The sequence below is a fragment of the Hermetia illucens genome, chromosome 1, assembly GCF_905115235.1.
Source record: "Hermetia illucens chromosome 1, iHerIll2.2.curated.20191125, whole genome shotgun sequence".
NCBI lineage: Eukaryota > Metazoa > Arthropoda > Insecta > Diptera > Stratiomyidae > Hermetia > Hermetia illucens.
The window spans coordinates 140,447,499-140,465,802 of NC_051849.1; the positions used below are offsets into that span (position 1 = coordinate 140,447,499).

The 18,304-nt window shown below is 40.8% G+C and overlaps 2 protein-coding genes across 8 annotated transcripts in view; one reads left to right on the forward strand and one right to left on the reverse strand.

Moving 5' to 3' along the window:
• Window positions 1-7,107, reverse strand: part of LOC119650089 (leucine-rich repeat and calponin homology domain-containing protein) — a 38,183-nt gene extending 31,076 nt beyond the window's left edge. For 2 of the 3 annotated variants that reach the window (XM_038052611.1, XM_038052602.1), the window contains exon 1: window positions 6,722-7,107. In XM_038052611.1, coding sequence (XP_037908539.1) covers window positions 6,722-6,902 — 181 coding nt within the window. In that variant the 5' untranslated portion in view covers window positions 6,903-7,107. The remainder of the gene's footprint in view (window positions 1-6,721) is intronic. The other variant, XM_038052619.1, reaches the window with a different exon arrangement.
• A 4,559-nt stretch (window positions 7,108-11,666) lies between these two features.
• LOC119647005 (restin homolog) overlaps window positions 11,667-18,304 on the forward strand; it is an 82,112-nt gene continuing 75,474 nt past the window's right edge. For 2 of the 5 annotated variants that reach the window (XM_038047736.1, XM_038047737.1), the window contains exon 1: window positions 11,667-12,012. The gene's annotated coding sequence lies outside the window, so the exon portion shown is untranslated. Of the gene's footprint in view, window positions 12,013-12,081; window positions 12,192-18,304 lie in introns of those variants that run through there. The other 3 variants (XM_038047734.1, XM_038047744.1, XM_038047735.1) reach the window with 3 other exon arrangements.

The following is an 18,304-nucleotide window of genomic DNA, read 5'->3' on the forward strand; positions in this document are numbered from 1 at the left end:
AGAGCATTAGTAGAACGCACATCCGGATAACCAGGAACCGTATTGCCTTGCTTCCGTCGTTGAAAATTCTTCGATGAAGCATTCCAAGTGTAATAACGTGGCATCTCCGAGTATAGCAAAGTTCCTGCAAACGGATCGCTTTAGCAGATCGCAAAAAAACTGGTCAATGTTGTCGCTGTCAATGTGTTTCAGCACGTTGAAAAACATTCGAAGCCGGGAAATTTATTCGTTGACCATTCTCCAGATGCACCGCCAATTGCACAACAATAGGATGACGTTCGTGAATAGGGAATGCGAATATACGCCAAATCGCTTCATTGCAGTTCACATAACGACCAACTTGATAGCGCGCAATTTCATGGTTTTTTATTGGAGGATTGGATGCCAAAAACCGCCATATCGCTACCTTTCGTGACATATTTGCAAATGTATTTTATGGACTTTACTGAATTGCAATATTCAACGTTGCAATGTATCTTGGTCATTTTAGAAATAAGTGGCGAATATGGAACAATCCATCGGTTGTCGACAACGAAATCCATTCTTTTCACTTTTGTTGCGATAGTTCGACCGTTATCATCGGGTGATCGATGGCGATACAGTGGATAACCATCGTTGCCAATTACTTTCCGTGGTTATCGTTTGGACACTTGCCGTCGATCATATCGAAACGCTGCTCGATTCAAATCAGCGCTTGATAAATCTCTTCTTGTGCGTCGAAAATTATCTACTTGTTGATCTGTTATTCGCTCGACGATTTCGCATTGCCAACCGAGCCGTTTCACGGACCGCCCCGCTTTGCTCTTGTGACTGAGAAGCATGAAGTCGAGCCATACTAACGCGGCGCTCTTCACGGGCAATTCCTTGTGCTTCTTCAGTCATTTCATTCGCAATGTTTCGTATCCTTCTTGCGTTACGGCTTTGTCAAGAAAGATTCGATCGTCTTAGTCGTGGCATTCTTAATGATGATTCAAAGATAATACAAATTACTGGTTATTATATATTTCTGACAAAATTGATATTATTAAATTTTCTAATTAACCATAGACAAAATTACGTTTAGCTGTTATTTGTGTTTTGTCATTCCATGTCAGATGGGTTTTTGGTATACCACGTTTTATAGTGACTTCACGGAAACGCGGTCGAACGGGATAACAAGTCGGGAAACCGGAAGCTTGACGCTTCAGGTATAAAAGGTTTTGTGTTTCCCTATGTGAGGAGCATAACGTAGTTCTCCATTGGTTACTGCCACTGCCAGAGCTCAGCGATTTAAAAATCTCGAGTCAACGCTATCAGCCAATGGAGAACTGCGTAATGAAATTGTTTCACGCATTAATGCAACCTGGATGAAGTGGCATTCCCCAACTGATGTTCTTTGTGATCGACGTATCAGCGCACGTCCCAAATCTAAAATTTACTGCAATGTCGTCCGTCTGCCGCTCTCTATAGTTCTGAGTGATGGCCGACTATAAAGGACAATGTACGGCGTCTTGCGGTAATGGAGACGAAGATGTTGCATTGCACTGGTGGCGTGACACGTTTCGATTACGTCTGAAATGAGAATATCCGCAATCGATATGGGTTTGCATCGATCGGGGAAAAACTGCAAGAGAGGCGTTTTCGATGGTGTGGTCACGTACTTCACGCTAACAAGAATTCAACAACCAGTATTGATCAGAACATCGAAAGCAATGGCAAGCAACCAAAAAGCCGGCCAAAACAATGGTGGCTTGATACGCTGGATGGGGATTTAAAGGTATCGCGATTACATCCTGATCAGGCATTTGATAAAATAAAATGACGAAACCGATCATCACGAGCCGACCCCGCTTGTGAATTGAAGGCTGAAGAAAAAGAAAAAGATGTGAGGAGCGACGAGTGCGCGACAGCTCCGTGAAATATAGCTAAAAATTCCATTGCCCTCTATTTTCTAGAAAGCGATTTAAATAAATCATTTGATGTAAAGCCCTGTGTTGATAATGGTCAACCTCATACGCTTCACGCTCTCAGTTTAATATTATTAGCGAATGAAAACAATTTAACGAACATCAAATATAAAAAAGGGCTAGAGAGAGTCAGATTCTCCTTGAATGGAATTTTAATATTTCACTGGAATTTCAATTATTCTCGTTAATTATGACGTCAGCATCTTATTGGTATGGCTTAGGATGCTGTTAATTAGCACGAAATTGATAAGTTTGAACTGCTATAACTTTCCCATTAATAGTTGGATTTTCGTGAAACCTGGCATGTGTATGCACGAGGCTGTCCTCTATGTCGGTGCATTAGTAAATTTTTTGAGCAGATACCGGAATGGGACATCCCTCGAAGATTAGATTTCACATAAGTGTTTTACACAAAACCTTAAAAAGGGCTGCAGATAAATAGATTCTTCATAAATGTGACTTTAATATTCCACGCGAATGTCAATTATTCCGGGTAATTATGACGTCAGCATCCGATTTGCATGGCTTTGGAAGCAGTAAACTCGCGCGAAATTTCTAAGTTTCAACTGCTATAACTTTGGCGTTAATTTCCTAATTTCTATGAAATTTACGCATATACACAAAATATTGTCCTCTATGCTGGTAAAGAATCCGGAAGTTCTAGGATGAATTTAAGAGGGGTTTTCAGTAAATTTCTAAAAAGTAGTAATATACTATTAGTAAGTTTATTTGAGCAGATATCGGAATGGGACATATTTGAGGCCTAGATTTCATCTAGGCGCACTACCCTGATTTTTGTCGGATTTTTGGGTTGGGTAGTTTCCGAAAATGAGTCCTGTCTCACTTCAAATGCTTACATTTTGACTCCTTACTCACGCACTTTGCAATTTATGCCAAAACTAATGTCAGTTTCAGAAAGTACAAATCGAGACCTTTCATTTGATACCCTACACAACTATATCCTGTGAAAAAAATTTTTGAATCCCCCCTTTAAACTCCACCTAAATTTATGCCACTCGCTATATGCGTGGGATTTCATAGTTCCCATCTGTCCACCAAATTTCGTTTGGATCGGTTTAGCCGTTTTGGAGAAAAATGCGTGTGACAGACAGACAGACATTGAATCGATTTTAATAAGGTTTTGTTTTACACAAAACCTTAAAAAGATAAAAAGATGTCCACCTATTTTGAGCCAAATCGGTTCAGCCGTTCTTGACTTATAAATAATGTAACTAACACGACTTTCTTTTATATATATAGATAACTTTCGCAATTTGCCTGTCTGACTGCTACTTGAGCTCACCTGCAAAATTACAAAAGTTTATAATGGTTGACATTCTTTTTCCTTTTCGGAGTGAAGATGTTAAAATATTTTGTACTGAGCTGGTACTAGGTTTCAATCTTATAGCATTTGTTGCTGTTGAAATTACCTTGACCTCATGGCTTCCAGGTGATTCACCTATTCATCATTTCATGGAAATCCCAGGTTTTTTTTGCGGTGTAGGGCCGACGTCCCACGTAACCCGTTACCGGCGGAATAGAACAATTTTTGAACGTCCCGAAAATATTCAACGATGTCGGAAATTATGTAACTTGTTAGCACTGATGAAGGGGACAAGTGGTTCCCGAAATATCGGTACTTGCAAGAATAAATATCCACACCAACGAAAAAGAAACAAGTTTTTATTATTTCAATTAATTAATTGTTGGAAACACCGCATAATTTCACTCAGAATGATGTACCCCTTATTGGTGGTTTCATTCAAAATTTTCCCTGATAACTTTCCCGCTTTGCTGTAAACCCATTGGATAGAACTTCGACCTGAGTGTTGCTAGTGTACAAAAATAATCCTTTTTTCTAACTTGCGAGTTAGCATTTGATATTCAAAATTTACCATTTATAATTTGGATAGGAAAACTTTTCAATGAATACAAATAAATAAAAAAAACATGAATTACTTCATTTTTTTAATAAAAAAAAATTTGTCAAAAACATAAAAATCATGATTTTATAAATCCTGACTAGAGGATGGCAGCCAAGAAGGGAGCAGAGACGCCTTTACACGGGCCAGAACCCTTCTGTGGAATCAGAAACGGTTTCATGACTATGAATCTAAGAAATGAAGAGGAACGGTTGAGGGAACTATACTGGGTGGGCCTACCAGGGATGGAGCAGCCCAGGGTGCTTAGGATACGTGCTAGGATACGAACCCATGCGCACAAAGGATTGCTTAAACCTCACCAAAAAGAACCTCCGAATCATAGTTGAAATTCTCACTGGTCATTATCGGCTGAACTATTACCTAGAGAAGCTAGGGATATCTACGGACACTGCCTGCAGGTTTTGTGAGGAGGACGAAACCTCTATACACGTCCTGGGACAGTGTCCGGCACTTGTGCAAAGTAGGTCGAGGCATCTGGGAGAACACTTACTACCAGATGCAAAGCTGAAAGATCTGGAAGTAGGGAACATACTAAAGTTCCTAACGGCTATAGGCCTGCTTGAAATACAATGATCAATAGGTACACTATAACCAGTAAAAGGGGCACAATAGTTCTTCAAGGACGCAGTGCGACTTTACCTTTACAGAATAATAATAATAAGTAGGATGGTCCGAGCCTAAATGCTTGGCCCTTTGTACTAGTATTAGGTCGTCTGCAACTGCATACGCTAAGATCGTGATAACTTGGAAAATAAATATACATCTTATGAATGCCGATATTTCAAAACGACGGTATCCCTAATTATGTCACCACGATTGTATCACAACTCCATCAGACGAGATACCTTCTACACTTTGACGAATAAAAACTATTCAAAAAAGTGAAGCGATGGCGGCTTTACGGTTTCTTACCAGGGCAGAGGCAAATCGTCAGACGCCGCCTCACCTCTGCCCTGGGAGCAGCGTGACCGTAACGGCTCGCAGATGTTGAGTGCTCCTTTATATAATTCGTAGAACACGACATGCCTATGAATGATATTGAGCGCAAATCTGCCTTACTGACCAGAGCTTGGCCAGAGCTGAAAACGAAAACGAATAAAAACTAGTCAAACTTCCACAATAAACTCGCAAAACCTTTACAAAAGACAATTCAAGGCTGTAATTACCGAGAGTCCTTATAAGAACTCAAAGCTCAAGACTCGCCGGCCTAGTTTTAATATGAACCGTAAATAATTCAGGATTTCATGCATTTGAATGGAAATTAGGGCAATGGCTTCAAGATAGGATCTACCTTAGGTTGCTCCTAATGGTTACCCAACGTGAAGAATAATTTCAAATCAGATGGTGAAACAATTTAACTCTTTTGTATTCTATTCCCATTGATATATGAAAGCGTTCTTTAACAAGGCAAGAGGTATACGGCAATTAGGAGCATTCATCCTCTGCACAAGTAGTTTCCATTCGCTCTTTGCGATGGCCTGGTTAGCGTTTAAGCATATTTCATTATGATTTAGCTTTCAGAATGATTTCTTCTATATTTAGAATCCAAATCTGCCTGAATTTCTACAAAACACACCCTGCAAAGTTTGCTTCGTGTATCAGACCGTGTTCTAAAAACACACGTCGCATATGTTTGCACTCCCAGCAGCTGCCCCTGTTTTATTGCTTCTCCTTGGTCTAATTATGCATGCTTTGAATCTGATGATGATGTGGGTACGGATGATTGCGAAAGCTGCATTAGGTGCACCTTTCGTTTTCATGATGACGCTCATGACGATGGGGAACTGAGGTCGTCGACGAGATACAGAATAATCACTTCACGTCGAAGACGGTCACTTCGAGTGGGCATTTACAAGCGAAGGTAAACAGCACGAACTCCTTTGAACGCTGCACTCATGGACGCTGACTCTGAATAATATCCCAATCAGTATTCTGTACTCATTCGCAGTCGTGCCACACAACGCAGACAACATCGACAAAGTATTTCCGCTCGACGTTCGACGATACCCGTCTTTGTCCGGTCGCCTAATCAAGTCCCATTTCCGATGTCGTAAGATTGTAAAAACTTGCAAGGTATAAACACCAGGCGCGAATATAAAAGCGGAATTTATTGGGCAATATAGGGATGCCAGGCTTGGTTGGAGCAGACACGAAATCGTTTTTTTCGCACGCGACTGAATTTTAGAAAGGCGGAAAATATAAAAGAATCATAAAAACTCCGGAAAGCGAAACTATGTGTAACCAGGTCCATTATAAACTGTAGGAAAGCGAAAATGGTTACACCAGGAAATTTAGTGCTTGCTCGACTCACTCCTGCCGGACCCCGCCTGCATCACATGCAGAGTTTCGCACGCAGTCATGCCGAAGCTCTTGCCACTCTTCGTCCGAACGCCCATCAGCCGTGCACGGGGTGGCAAGGAAGCCGTCCACAACACCGGCTCCGATTCGTATCACACAACCAAAACATTGTGTGCTTCGATGGGCGCCCACCCTCCTGTCTACAACCTCTCCAGATTCGAAAATCGATTTCAAGGAAACTCAAAGGCCACGGCCCTTCCAATATGCCACTGCAGATTTCAGAAACGATAGGCAAAATCGCCTGGTAAGCAGGAGTGTAGGGAAAGAGGCCATCGCAACGCCGCTAGGAAGGTGATTTTTTATGAGAATGACTGCGGCACACCCATTTCCTGGCCCGAATCGTTCGCATATTAGTGTGCCACACTCCATTCCTTTTCCCGTACTTAGTGTCGTGCACAATGGACCTCGTCTTTCTTGACGACCTTCGCCGCTATGTTCGCTTACCAAACAATAACAAAAATACGAGGAACCAACCTGCAATTACTGTGTCCGACAGATTAAACTTGGTCGCCGACTTGGGGAAGTCCTTCAGTTTTCGATTACTCAACTTCAATTCGCCACTGAAATGGGCCTCCTCCAGAATGCGTTCGAGTGATCGCGTCAATTGACACTGGCCACCGTTCATTTGGTGCGCTCGTTGCGCTAAAACCGCCATTTTCACTATGCCTTTTCACACTACACCATTTTCACCCGAAAGAATAATTTGCGGCCGTGGAAAATATCACAAATATTCACTTTTGGAACCACCGTCGCCGTCGAGCGAGCCACCGACTCCGCACTTTGATTTCTTCCACACTCCAAGGTACACTCCGCAACCGCAACTCCCGCACTCCTAAATGTACGTTGCCGTACTGTTTGCGACATCTGTCGTGCGAACTGTGTTATCGATGTTCCATTTCAAACGTACCTGGAAGGCATGTTTGGTGTGGCAATCCTTCCGTAGAATAAAATGCAGAGCAAGGGAAGACGAAGAAGTTTTAAATTTTAGAAAGTACGTTGCGCCTCAAATTATAGCAAAGTGCACTACAAAGCTATTTACATTGGCACTATCAAGTCTTAGTTTAAAAAGTTCAAAAGAACATTAGAGAAAATCATTACAGGGAGTGTACGTATTTTTCCATTTGCTATTACATGGAGTGGAGAGATGATAGTGGCTCTTCTTTTATCTTTTTAAATAGAGTCATGAAATGCCTTTGCAATGCAAAGCACGAAACACATGCATGTCCTCAATTGATTGGCGAAGATTGCAAACGCTGTAAACACAGTAATTGCTCGTGTTCGTTGGCCAATACTTTAACGTTACGTAAACATTGTATAGGTAAGGTAGCAAATGTGGAGTTTGAATGGATTGGCAGGATGCTTCCCATTCTTAAGGCTAGAAAACCCTTCATTGAGAGTGCCACCCAAGTCGGTAACCTACCGTATATTCGTTCAAGTCTTGTAAAGCATATCTTTATAAAATAGGGAAAAATCAATGCAAATTCTTCGTCTTAAAGTCAACCTGCAGTAGGAGGCCGCACGTGATGTGATTAAACTGGTTTTAGTTCTGAACTCTGCAAGGCTTATTGCTCTTAAGGCAAGGTGCCGGATTCTAAGGTTAGTCACTGTCTCTGTGTCTATCTAAGTCTGAACTATGGCTTCTCCCCCGTCATCTTAGGATGCGGCCTTTTAGAACTAGTATGCTGGAAGCATATACAATGACGAAATCTATGAACGATACCATGACCGTCAAGTTGTGGATAAAATCCGGCTCAATAGGTTACGGTGGGCGGGGTGCCTAAGATAGAGCGATGGCTTAGGTCAGGACGGCAGACAACTTTTAGGGATATCGAATTGGTGGACCTCGGAGCAAAACCGGGATGCTTGGAGTTCCTTATTAAGGCAGGCCTAGACCGGATACCGGTTGTTGCGCCGTAGATGATGATGATGATGATGCTGGAAGTCTATGTTAGTGGGTAACACTGCACTATTGAGATGATGCTCATCTTGGACCGGAAACTAGCAGTCAGTATTCTGTCAGATACCGGTTCCTAAAACGAGAGGGCATGTTTAGCAGACGCAGCAAGCATTAATCCAGAATATAAAAAAACATTACCGTAAGAGGAAGAGGAGTCGTTCCCCAAGTCCCAGCATTCTGTGTCGTTGAGATTATCACTAAAGTTGGAGCAATCGAGCTTTCTGGGGAGCCCCGAACTGTTGTCAAGAAGCATTCGAACATTCCAAAATTCCATCCTATACCGTTGAGGAAAGCAATACCTTATAGTAACGGTTTTCGAAGAATAATTGATTTTGAGATTTTTGGACTGCTAGTCCACTAACTTATTAGAGTATACCAACTCCTTCGCGAGATGTGTGAAAGTAATAAAACTTGTCCATACAATCTTATTCTCCAAAGCCTCCGATACTATTTACCACTCCTTCTTTCTTATTAAACTCCGATTGTATAAGTTTTCATCAATTGTTTCTACGTGGTTTAAGTTCTACCTAAGCAGTAGAATAAGTCAAGTTTCTGTTAATGATTGCAATGTGTGGTTTCCATAATCGAGGTCACAAGGCTTGGTCCACTCCTGCTTTAATCTTAAATAAATTCTCTTCTTAACTTATTTACTTATCACGTTTTAAGGTTTTGTAAAAAAGAAACAAAAGCTGATTTTCTGCCTCTTTTCCCAAAAGCTACCTTTAGCTCCTGCCGAGCGGTTATATAGGACTTTTACCCACTAAAACCCTCTTTTTCTCCTTCCATTCTCTCTGCGAATTGCCATTTTTGTTACATCGCGAGGCTGGATCAGAATTTGTTGGGTGCTTACGTTCGTATTCCTTTGTTGTTCCTTTTTTTGTCTGACTTCTCCTTGCCCTGTTACGTGTTACCGTGATATATAACTATCTCCAAGAGGGGGAGATAGTTAGTCGGACGGAGGGACCATCAATTTTATTAGGACCTTCAGTATTTTGACCCATCTGGCGGAAGTGAAGGAATTTTTTACGTGCATTGGTGTTGAAAAGATCGTTTTTTGGAAAAAGGACAAATCTTGGTATGCGCATATCAATATTTTGAAAGCCTTACTCATTACAGATTGTAATAAGCACTGAGGAAGGCAGCGACTAGCCAGAAATATCAACATATGCATAAATATACTGGGGTTCGACCCTAATTTAAAAGACCATCTCCTTTTTGCTTTATAGGCATTTTTCACATTGCGTGTTAAAATTGCGTAGCGTTTGTGCAGAATATTGTGTGAAAATTCCAGCTCGAACCGTTCAACTAAATTTTATTTGCGCTTCCCACCATTTGGAAAAATGGGGTTTTGAGAAAAATGCATTTGAAATTTTCGTCATAGCTCCTGCTCCTCTATTTGCTGTAACTTAAAAAATATTTTAAATTTGGATCTGAAGTTTCTGCAGTATACTTCCAACATATTCTGCTTTCAAAATATATAAATCCATTTCTGAAAATCGTCATATGGGAAAACTCCCTCAGGAGCTTTGTTGGTGGTGTTATCCAAGCTAGGCCATTTACTATTTTCTTATTTTCTTAGGCGTTTCTAGGACTTGTTCCTCGCATACCACTGGATCTTCGTATAAAACATTTTCTTTTACTTTTTGGATGATAGCTATAGGGATTTTTTTCCTCGACTCTTTGTATTGTTCATGTATAGTAGCTGCTTGTATCCATATTGATTTTTCTTTCGCTGGCTACATCTTTTGGCCTTACGACATTTCTCAATTTCAGAGTCCCACCAAAAGTTCGGTACTCGTTTCTGCTCGCCGTAACTTTCTGCCAATCTATAATCTTATCATTTGCACTTTTTCAGTGTTGTTTTTTGCCATATGTCCTCTTTGAAAGTCACATTGCTTACATTGTTTTATTTAAAAAATAACGGCGTAATGGCCACTGTGTGTGTAGCAAGAAGACTACATGCAGGAGATTCGTCTCTCGGCATATTACTTGAATTTGTACAATGGGTGAGAAACATTGCGCATGTTCCAGGTTCTTGAATCACTTGCGCTGGAAAAATGTTGGGCATTTACTATGGGGTTGGTGTTGTGTATGTGATGCATGGGATGGGGAAACATACCCAAGAAAATCATTTAGACATCATTGATAAACGCGCCAGTTAGCTACCTCGTACCCACCCAGTGTATATGCAATGTCCTCTTCCTCTTGTATGCAGTCTTCCTGGTATGTGGTTTTCACTGGCGTGCGGCTGGAGGTACGTAGTTAGAATGTAGCTATTGCTAACACCTATCGCCGACCTCATTTCCTTCCTTCGAAAGATATTCACCCTTCCCGTATTTACAAGTACAAGATAAGATTCAGATGTGAAAAAATTATCCTAGAGTTATGGTCATTTGCACGCATCGTTAGCTTCTCCGAAATTAATTTGAACTCCTCTATAGTAAGACTTAGCGTCGCATAGCAACTGTAGACATATATAATATTTACTCTCACTCTTATATAACCGCTAACCGCTTTCGTGGATCTTGTTTCGTTTATGATTCGATTTCCGCATATAAAACACTCGAAAAGTGATATCAGCTGCGAAATGCTTCAACTTGCTTTCTGTGCAGAGAATCTAACACTATTTTCGGTCCTTGATTCAGGTAAAGGACCAAGCAGCCTCTATTCGAACCTCCATATTACATCCTTTGGCGCATTCAGAAGAAGTTGGCCTTATCGAGTGAAATTCCGTGAAAACTTTTCCCTCGACAAGCGGTTGCTACCTTCAACAGTCATTACTAAGAGGTACAAGTCCGCACAAGATATGAGAATAAGGATGTCGATGAAGCGTTGAAGACCAGCTTCCATTTCATGTTCATTCTTTCGCATATCTTGCTTTTTTTATTCATTTCCGTTATAATTCCTTCGCCGATAATATTCTTGAGTAGGATTTCGGAATATGGTCCCTCCATCATATATAATTGTGATTGCCATGCAATCGGATCCATTTAAATGAAATTTGCTTGTTCCCTAAACTTTGCTGCTCTAGCCAACTTGATCGTATGTTTTTTTCTTACTTGCCGTCTTTACAACACTTCTAACGTTGCGTACAGCCCCGTATGGTGCGAGGTGCAATACCGTGTTCTCTGTTACCTTAACTCCTCCGCAAAGTGGGAAAGAAAAAATGGTTCATCCCATGATCCCATTTTGTATTTCATACAGGAATGCTTACAATAAATACAAAAGTTTCAAGGATATTTTTGAAATAAATGCGAATAATGTGTTTCCCAAGGAATTTTTTCAAAGACACAAACCAACTACCTTTGGGTCTTTTCACTGCTTGCATTTTACCAAGAAAATCGTTCATTCCGTTGCCTAGTCAGCACCATCTATTGGCAAGTATTAGGCAATTAGAGTCTCCAGCGGAGACTATCCGAAAATTTCTTTCAAGTTCAACAGGTGCCAGCTGACAGTTACTTGTCAAGTGACGTTTCAAGATCTTTATTTACGTAGAGTGCCCGTGTCGTGCAATTACGTGAGGAAGTTAGAAAAGTCGTGTCTACGTTGAGTTTTATGGACATTTTGCAAAGAAGAATATAATCCCTAAGGATATCACACCGCGACAGTCTGTATAGGTGCAAATAAATTTGCGAAAGCGGTCGGGAGTGCGTTTGCAGAAGATCGTGGTACAGTGTTTCGCGTGAAAACGTCAGTTGGCAAAAATAATTCCGCTCTCCGTTCGCTGTCCGTGAGATTATACGAGCGCCACTGGCGTTACCGTTGCCAAAAAAATAGAAATTTTTGTTTACGTCGCACTCCACATTTGGTATGTTGGCCGTTGACTCGGTTTTCGTTTTAAGACATTTCCCAGAGATTCGGTAGTTCAACATGAATAAAAGTTCAGCATTCGATGGAGACAATGCTTTGAGTGATTTCAGCGAGCAGAAATTACATAAAACTGTGCAAGTGATGATTTATGAGTGCCTCTAGTGCAAAGAGTTCGAGGTTGCTAATAGTTTTGTAATAATCTAGTTGGGTGCGTTGATTTACGAACGGAAGACGAGGAGGCATTCGATTTAAAATCGAACTGGGAGCCTCTGAATCAGTTTGGAATTATGCCAGATGGGAAAAGCCGCAGAGAAACGTTACCGCTTGCCGCTGTCCACAACTTCCCCATTGAAACCCGCTTAAAATGCAAATGAGGACGCCTTGAGCTCTTGGTTCAGTTACGGGCAACCGCCTTCCTGGTTTGAATTCATTTTTCCAGCAATTATTCCTCATATGAAAGTGCTAACATATTTAGTGATATGAATCATTTGCTCTTCGCAGAAGTTGGCTAGCATTCGTTCTCGCGTGCCGTGAGCCATAGCGGTGGGTTGGTTGGCAGGTGCAGTAATGAAGACGGCTCAGAACGGTATGGGATCGGCATTCTGCTCTAAACGTTGCGAATTAGCATTTGATTCAAATAAAATTCCAATTGGGAGCCTTGAGTGGACAAGTATTTCGAGCTTTCTGCCAAAAACCGTTGCTAAGCTGAATTCAAAAACAAGTTGGTTGGCGATCGTTGTAGTTGGAAAATTTACTCAAATGAGCACAATGGACGGCAACTTGAAATTGTCAAATTCTAAAAGATGTTCAGTGCAGGAAGGAATTCAACCTGGAATGGGTCTGAAAACGGAGGGAAAATCGTCGAAGGTCCTTAGCTGCTTCCTTCTTTCCCTTATGTGAAGCATTTACAAAGGCCTCAATGCCACTTGCATTTGATTTTGACCCGCGCTGTACCTGTACTGTACTTGGTGCCAAGGAGTCATGGAAGTAAGCTTACAAAAAATCATTTTTATTTAAACATAAATATAGCTAATCACCAGTGGTGCCACAAGCGGTAGCCGATCTACGCCCGCCTTATAAGGAACACGCAAATATCCCGAGTTTGTGCCGAAATCCGCCAATTACATAGGGTTGGGAAAATGGTTAGGGAGAAAAGGTGGTTTATGAACGTGTGAAACGTTTTGTTTGGATGTAGGAACTTATTGGGGTAGGAGTGGCGTCTGAGTGGGTCCTGCCTTACCTTCCCTGCCGAAGAGACGGTCATCTGCATTCTTCCTTTAAGCATTATTGAAGTATCGGTGGTTTTCGTCTAAATATGAATTCGAAAGGACCCCACCGTGTTCTTTGCGGTGCTATAAATAATGCGGTCAGTGGCATGTTAAACAAGTCGGGAAACCGGATAACGTAGTTTTCCATTGGTTTATAGCATTGATCTGAGATATTGAAATCGCTCAGTTCTGGGCAGGTTACTGCCATTGCCAGAACTCAGCGAATTAAATATCTCGAGTCAATGCTATCAGCCAATGGAGAACTGCGTAATGAAATTGTTTCACGCATTAATGCAACCTGGATGAAGTGGCATTCCCCAACTGGTGTTCTTTGTGATTGACGTATCAGCGCACGTCCCAAATCTAAAATTTACTGCAGTGTCGTCCGCCTGCCGCTCTCTATAGTTCTAAGTGTTGGCCGACTATAAAGGACAATGAACGGCGTCTTGCGGTAATGGGGACGAAGATTTTGCATTGTATTGGTGGCGTGACACGTTTTGATTACGTCTGAAATGAGAATATCCGCGATCGATATGGGTTTGCACCGATCGTGGAAAAACTGCGAGAGAGGCGTTTTCGATGGTGTGGTCACGTAATTCACGGTAACGAGAATTCAACAACCGGTATTGGTCAGAACATCGAAAGCAATGGTAAGCAACCAAAAAGCCGGCCAAAAACAATGGTGGCTTGATGCGCTGGATGGGGATTTAAAGGTCTCGCGATTATATCCTATTCAGGCATTTGATAAAATAAAATGACGAAACCGATCACCACGAGCCGACCCCGCTCGTGAACTGAAGACTGAAGAAAAAGAAAAAGATGTGAGGAGCGACGAGTGCACGACGGCTCCGTGTAATATAGCTAAAAATTCCATTGCCCTCTATTTTCTAGAAAGCGATTTAAATAAATTATTTGATGGAAAGCCCTGGGTTGATAATGGTCAACCTCATACGCTCTACGCTCTGAGTTTAATATTATTAGCAAATGCCAACAATTTAACCAACATCAAATATAAACAAGTCGGGAAACCGGAAGCTGGACGCTTCAGGTACGAAAGGTTTTGTGCATTTCTTAGTACGTAGCACGTAATATATGCATATACAATATTATGTGAGAATATCCACTTTCGGATGATATTGACATTTATAGCCTTGAATTTGCAAAGAAGCGACAACTTTGACGTATTATAACTTTGTTAGCAATAGTGCGATTTCCACCAAACTTGGTAGCATTATGCTCTCTATTACACCCTATATTGTTGCGAAATTTCGTGGTCCTAGCGTGAACTTAAGGGGGGTTTTGCAGCGAATTACTAAAAATTATAGTAATATACTATTATTAACTTTATTTGTGTAGATATCAGTGTGGAAGGTATTTTGGAGCCCAGGCACCATATAGTGGCAGCTTCTTGATTTTTTTCAGATTTTTCGGTTGGGTAGTTTCTGAGAATGGCCCCCGTAAAGGAATGGTCACTTTCAACCCCCCACACTCCCCACCTTTCCAACAAATGTCAAAACTAAGACCGGCTTCGAAAAGTACTAACCGAGACCTTTCATTTGATACCCCACATGACTATATTTGATGAAAAAAAAAATTACACCCCCCTTTTGCATGTATGGGGACCCCCCCTTAAATTCGGCGTAAGAGGATGTAACTCACTGTATGCGTGAGCGTTCACAGTTCCCACCTTTCTACCACATTTGGTGTCAATCGCTGTAACCGTTTCCGAGAAAAATGCGTGTGACGGACAGACAGACAGACAGACAGACAGACAGACAGACAGACAGACAGACGGTAAACCGATTTTAATAAGGTTTTGTGTTTACACAAAACCTTAAAAAGGGCTAGGGAGAATTATATTCTTCTTGAATGGAATTTTAATATTTCACTCGAATTTCAATTATTCTCGTTAATTATGACGTCAGCATCTTATTCGCATGGCTTTGTAAGCAGTGAATTCGCGCGAAAGTTTGAACTGCTATAATTTTGGCGTTAATGGCCAGATTTCCACGAAATTTAGCACGTATATACGAAATATTGTCCTCTATGCTGGTATAAAATTCGGAAGTCCTACGATGAATTTAATGATTTTTTTTAGTAAATTTCTAAAAATTAGTAATATACTATTAGTAAGTTTATTTGAGCAGATATCGGAATGGGACATATTTTGAGGCCAAGATTTCATCTAGGCGCACCACCCTGATTTTTTTTAGATTTTTAGGTTGTGTAGTTTCCGAAAATGAGCCCTGTCTCACTTCAAGTGCGTACATTTTGACTCCTTACTCACGCACTTTGCAATTTATGCCAAAACTAATGTCAGTTTCGAAAAGTACAAATCAAGACCTTTTATTTGATACCCTAAGCAACTATATCCGGTGAAAAAAAAATTGAATCCCCTCTTTGCATGTATGGGGAGCCCCCGTTTAAACTCCACATAAAGTTATGCCACTCGCTGTATGCGTGGGATTTCATAGCCCCCATCTGTCCACCAATTTTCGTTCGGATCGGTTCAGCCGTTTTGGAGAAAAATGCGTGTGACAGACAGACAGACAGACATTGAATCGATTTTAATAAGGTTTTGTTTTACACAAAACCTTAAAAATCTTGATTGGGTTTTGGCATATCTACGTTAAAAAGTGAGAAAAGGGTTACTGGAAGGACTAGGCCCCTTGGAATTCCTGCGATTGTAAGGACAGGACAGTTCTTGCTTAACTTCTGCTTGAAGATTGCTGTTTTCCAAAAAGCTAAAGTTTAGCTTGCAGAGATACCGATGAAAATGAGAGATGTTGTTTAGCTTATAAACGGGTCCGTATTGCCCTACGGAGTCAAAAGTTCTTCTTATGTCAAGAAGGCAGGTTATTATCGTTGTGTTGCGGTTAGTTTCGAGACGGACCGGATGGCCAGTCGGTTGACGAACTGGAAGTCCGGGTTCGAATTGTTTCTATCGCATGGCTCAGCTACTGTTTGCCAGACGGGCCTCAACATAATTTTTACGAAGGCTGAAAGGATAACTAAAAACGAAATTCTTTGAGATGTTTGTAATCTGAGCACACTTTTAGCTCGAAGGGAAATGGGCGGTCAGCAAGCAATGTTAAATAATGTGACAGAAAGGGATTGATGGATACTGTGCATATGGAAGGGATTTCGGCACTCCAGGAATTTTTTTTGGTCTTGCACTGTTTAATAAACATTGCGACCATTTTTAAAGCAGTGAATCTTTTTAGGAGGAGAGATTACTCCAAAGATCATGTTTGGCTGGTAGTTTGAGAGTCGGACAGTGAGTATCGAAGGAGGTTAATTTATGCATCGACTTCAGCTTCAAAGCTTTGGTCAAGAATATGGAGTGGACTGTTGGGTTTTCATTGAAATGGCTAGCTGGGATATTTGGATTTTCAGGAGGCACTATGCCATGACGAATGACAGTTTTGCCAAGTTGCGGGGATTTATGCTGAGTTGCTAGTATGTGTTTGATTTCAGCTCAATATTGGAGGGGCGGTTATGGAGGTAGTTAGAATCCAGGGTCAAGATCCTTCACAGATTTAGGTATCGAGATAATTGATCTCGTTTCTCAGAAAAGGGTTCTGCGGAGAATATTTATCTAAATATTCGCGGATTGGCACTAATTCGTCACACAATGTTTCAGAATATCAAAGAACCAACTGGCAAAATCATTAACTTGTATCGTAGGAGGATTTTGTAGCTTCTGTTGCACATGAATTATGAAGTCATAGATGTTATCGGTTTTAAACCTTGGACAAAGATTTCAAAGCTTTATGTAAATAATGAAACGAGTTTATTTCCTGTTCACTAGTATAGTTTTTTACACATATACCGATATTTTGGTTGATAGTGATATGTTGGAAGGTGATTCTGATGCTTTTATCTGGCCTGGTACATTGACTAGGGGATACTGAATTCTCGCATGGCCGTGAACAGTTTTACTATGGCTATGCTATCATAGGCGGCATAAAGTTGATGAAAATATGGAGCAACTAATGGCCATATTCCATCATTATTTCAATCGATTGCCGAAGAGAGAAAATTTTATCTGTTGCGAATTTGCATGGAGTGAAGCCTCTTTGATATAGCTCGTTGATATTTTGGGGTTATGAGGATATCTGGCCTAGCAAGATTGTGAAGAATATCTCATAGGTGCTATTCGGAACGTGATAACGCTCCAATTGATGTACTGAGTGATATCTTCTATTTTTGGCAATCGTCAAGCATCGAGGGTACTGCGGCTAACATGGTTGCTCTCTGAATTCCTCTAAATGGAGAAGAATACAAATTCTCTATTCGTGAAAATCCAAGGAGCATTCTTTCATAAATGATAGAACCACTAACGTTTTTGAAATTTTATTGATTTTTAAAAGAAGAAAACAATAATAAAAAACCATTTTAATATTGAATTGGCTTCCTACCGCTCTTGATGACTCAGTCGATATGTGTTTTCAACGGAGAAATACGATTTTTAGTGATTTGTCACAATTTTTGGCTCGGGCATCCTACATTGCCCTTCTCAACTCTTCAATGTTTTTAAAATGACGGCGGTTGTCGTAAATGTCCTAAAGCATAATTTCCAATGGATTTTCTATTAAGTTTAAGTTGAGAAAATGTGAAGGTCAATCTATAATAGATACTTGATTAGCAACAAGCTAGTCTTTTTGAGACCGTGACATGCCGCGTATGGTAGAGGTTCGGTAACGCTTTTAGAGTTTTCTAAGCCGTCACGTGAGGTGAATTAGGTGCGGAGCCTGCAACACTCCTTTGTTGCATTTGACGCGAAGTTAAAAATTTTCCGCTTTTTACGATAACTTTGAATTTGTAGGCGACTAAAAAATTTAGCATGAGCTTTGGGTTAGCCAAATATATTGCGATAATACCATGGCTTCAGCCCAAATGGTGAGCAATTTCAGAGTTGGACAGGAACCCTTTCATGAAGCGCAGAAATTTAACCTTTCTCATACCCATTTAACGCACCTTTTTTTTTGATTGAACGCTTCTTACGCTAGTTCGAACATT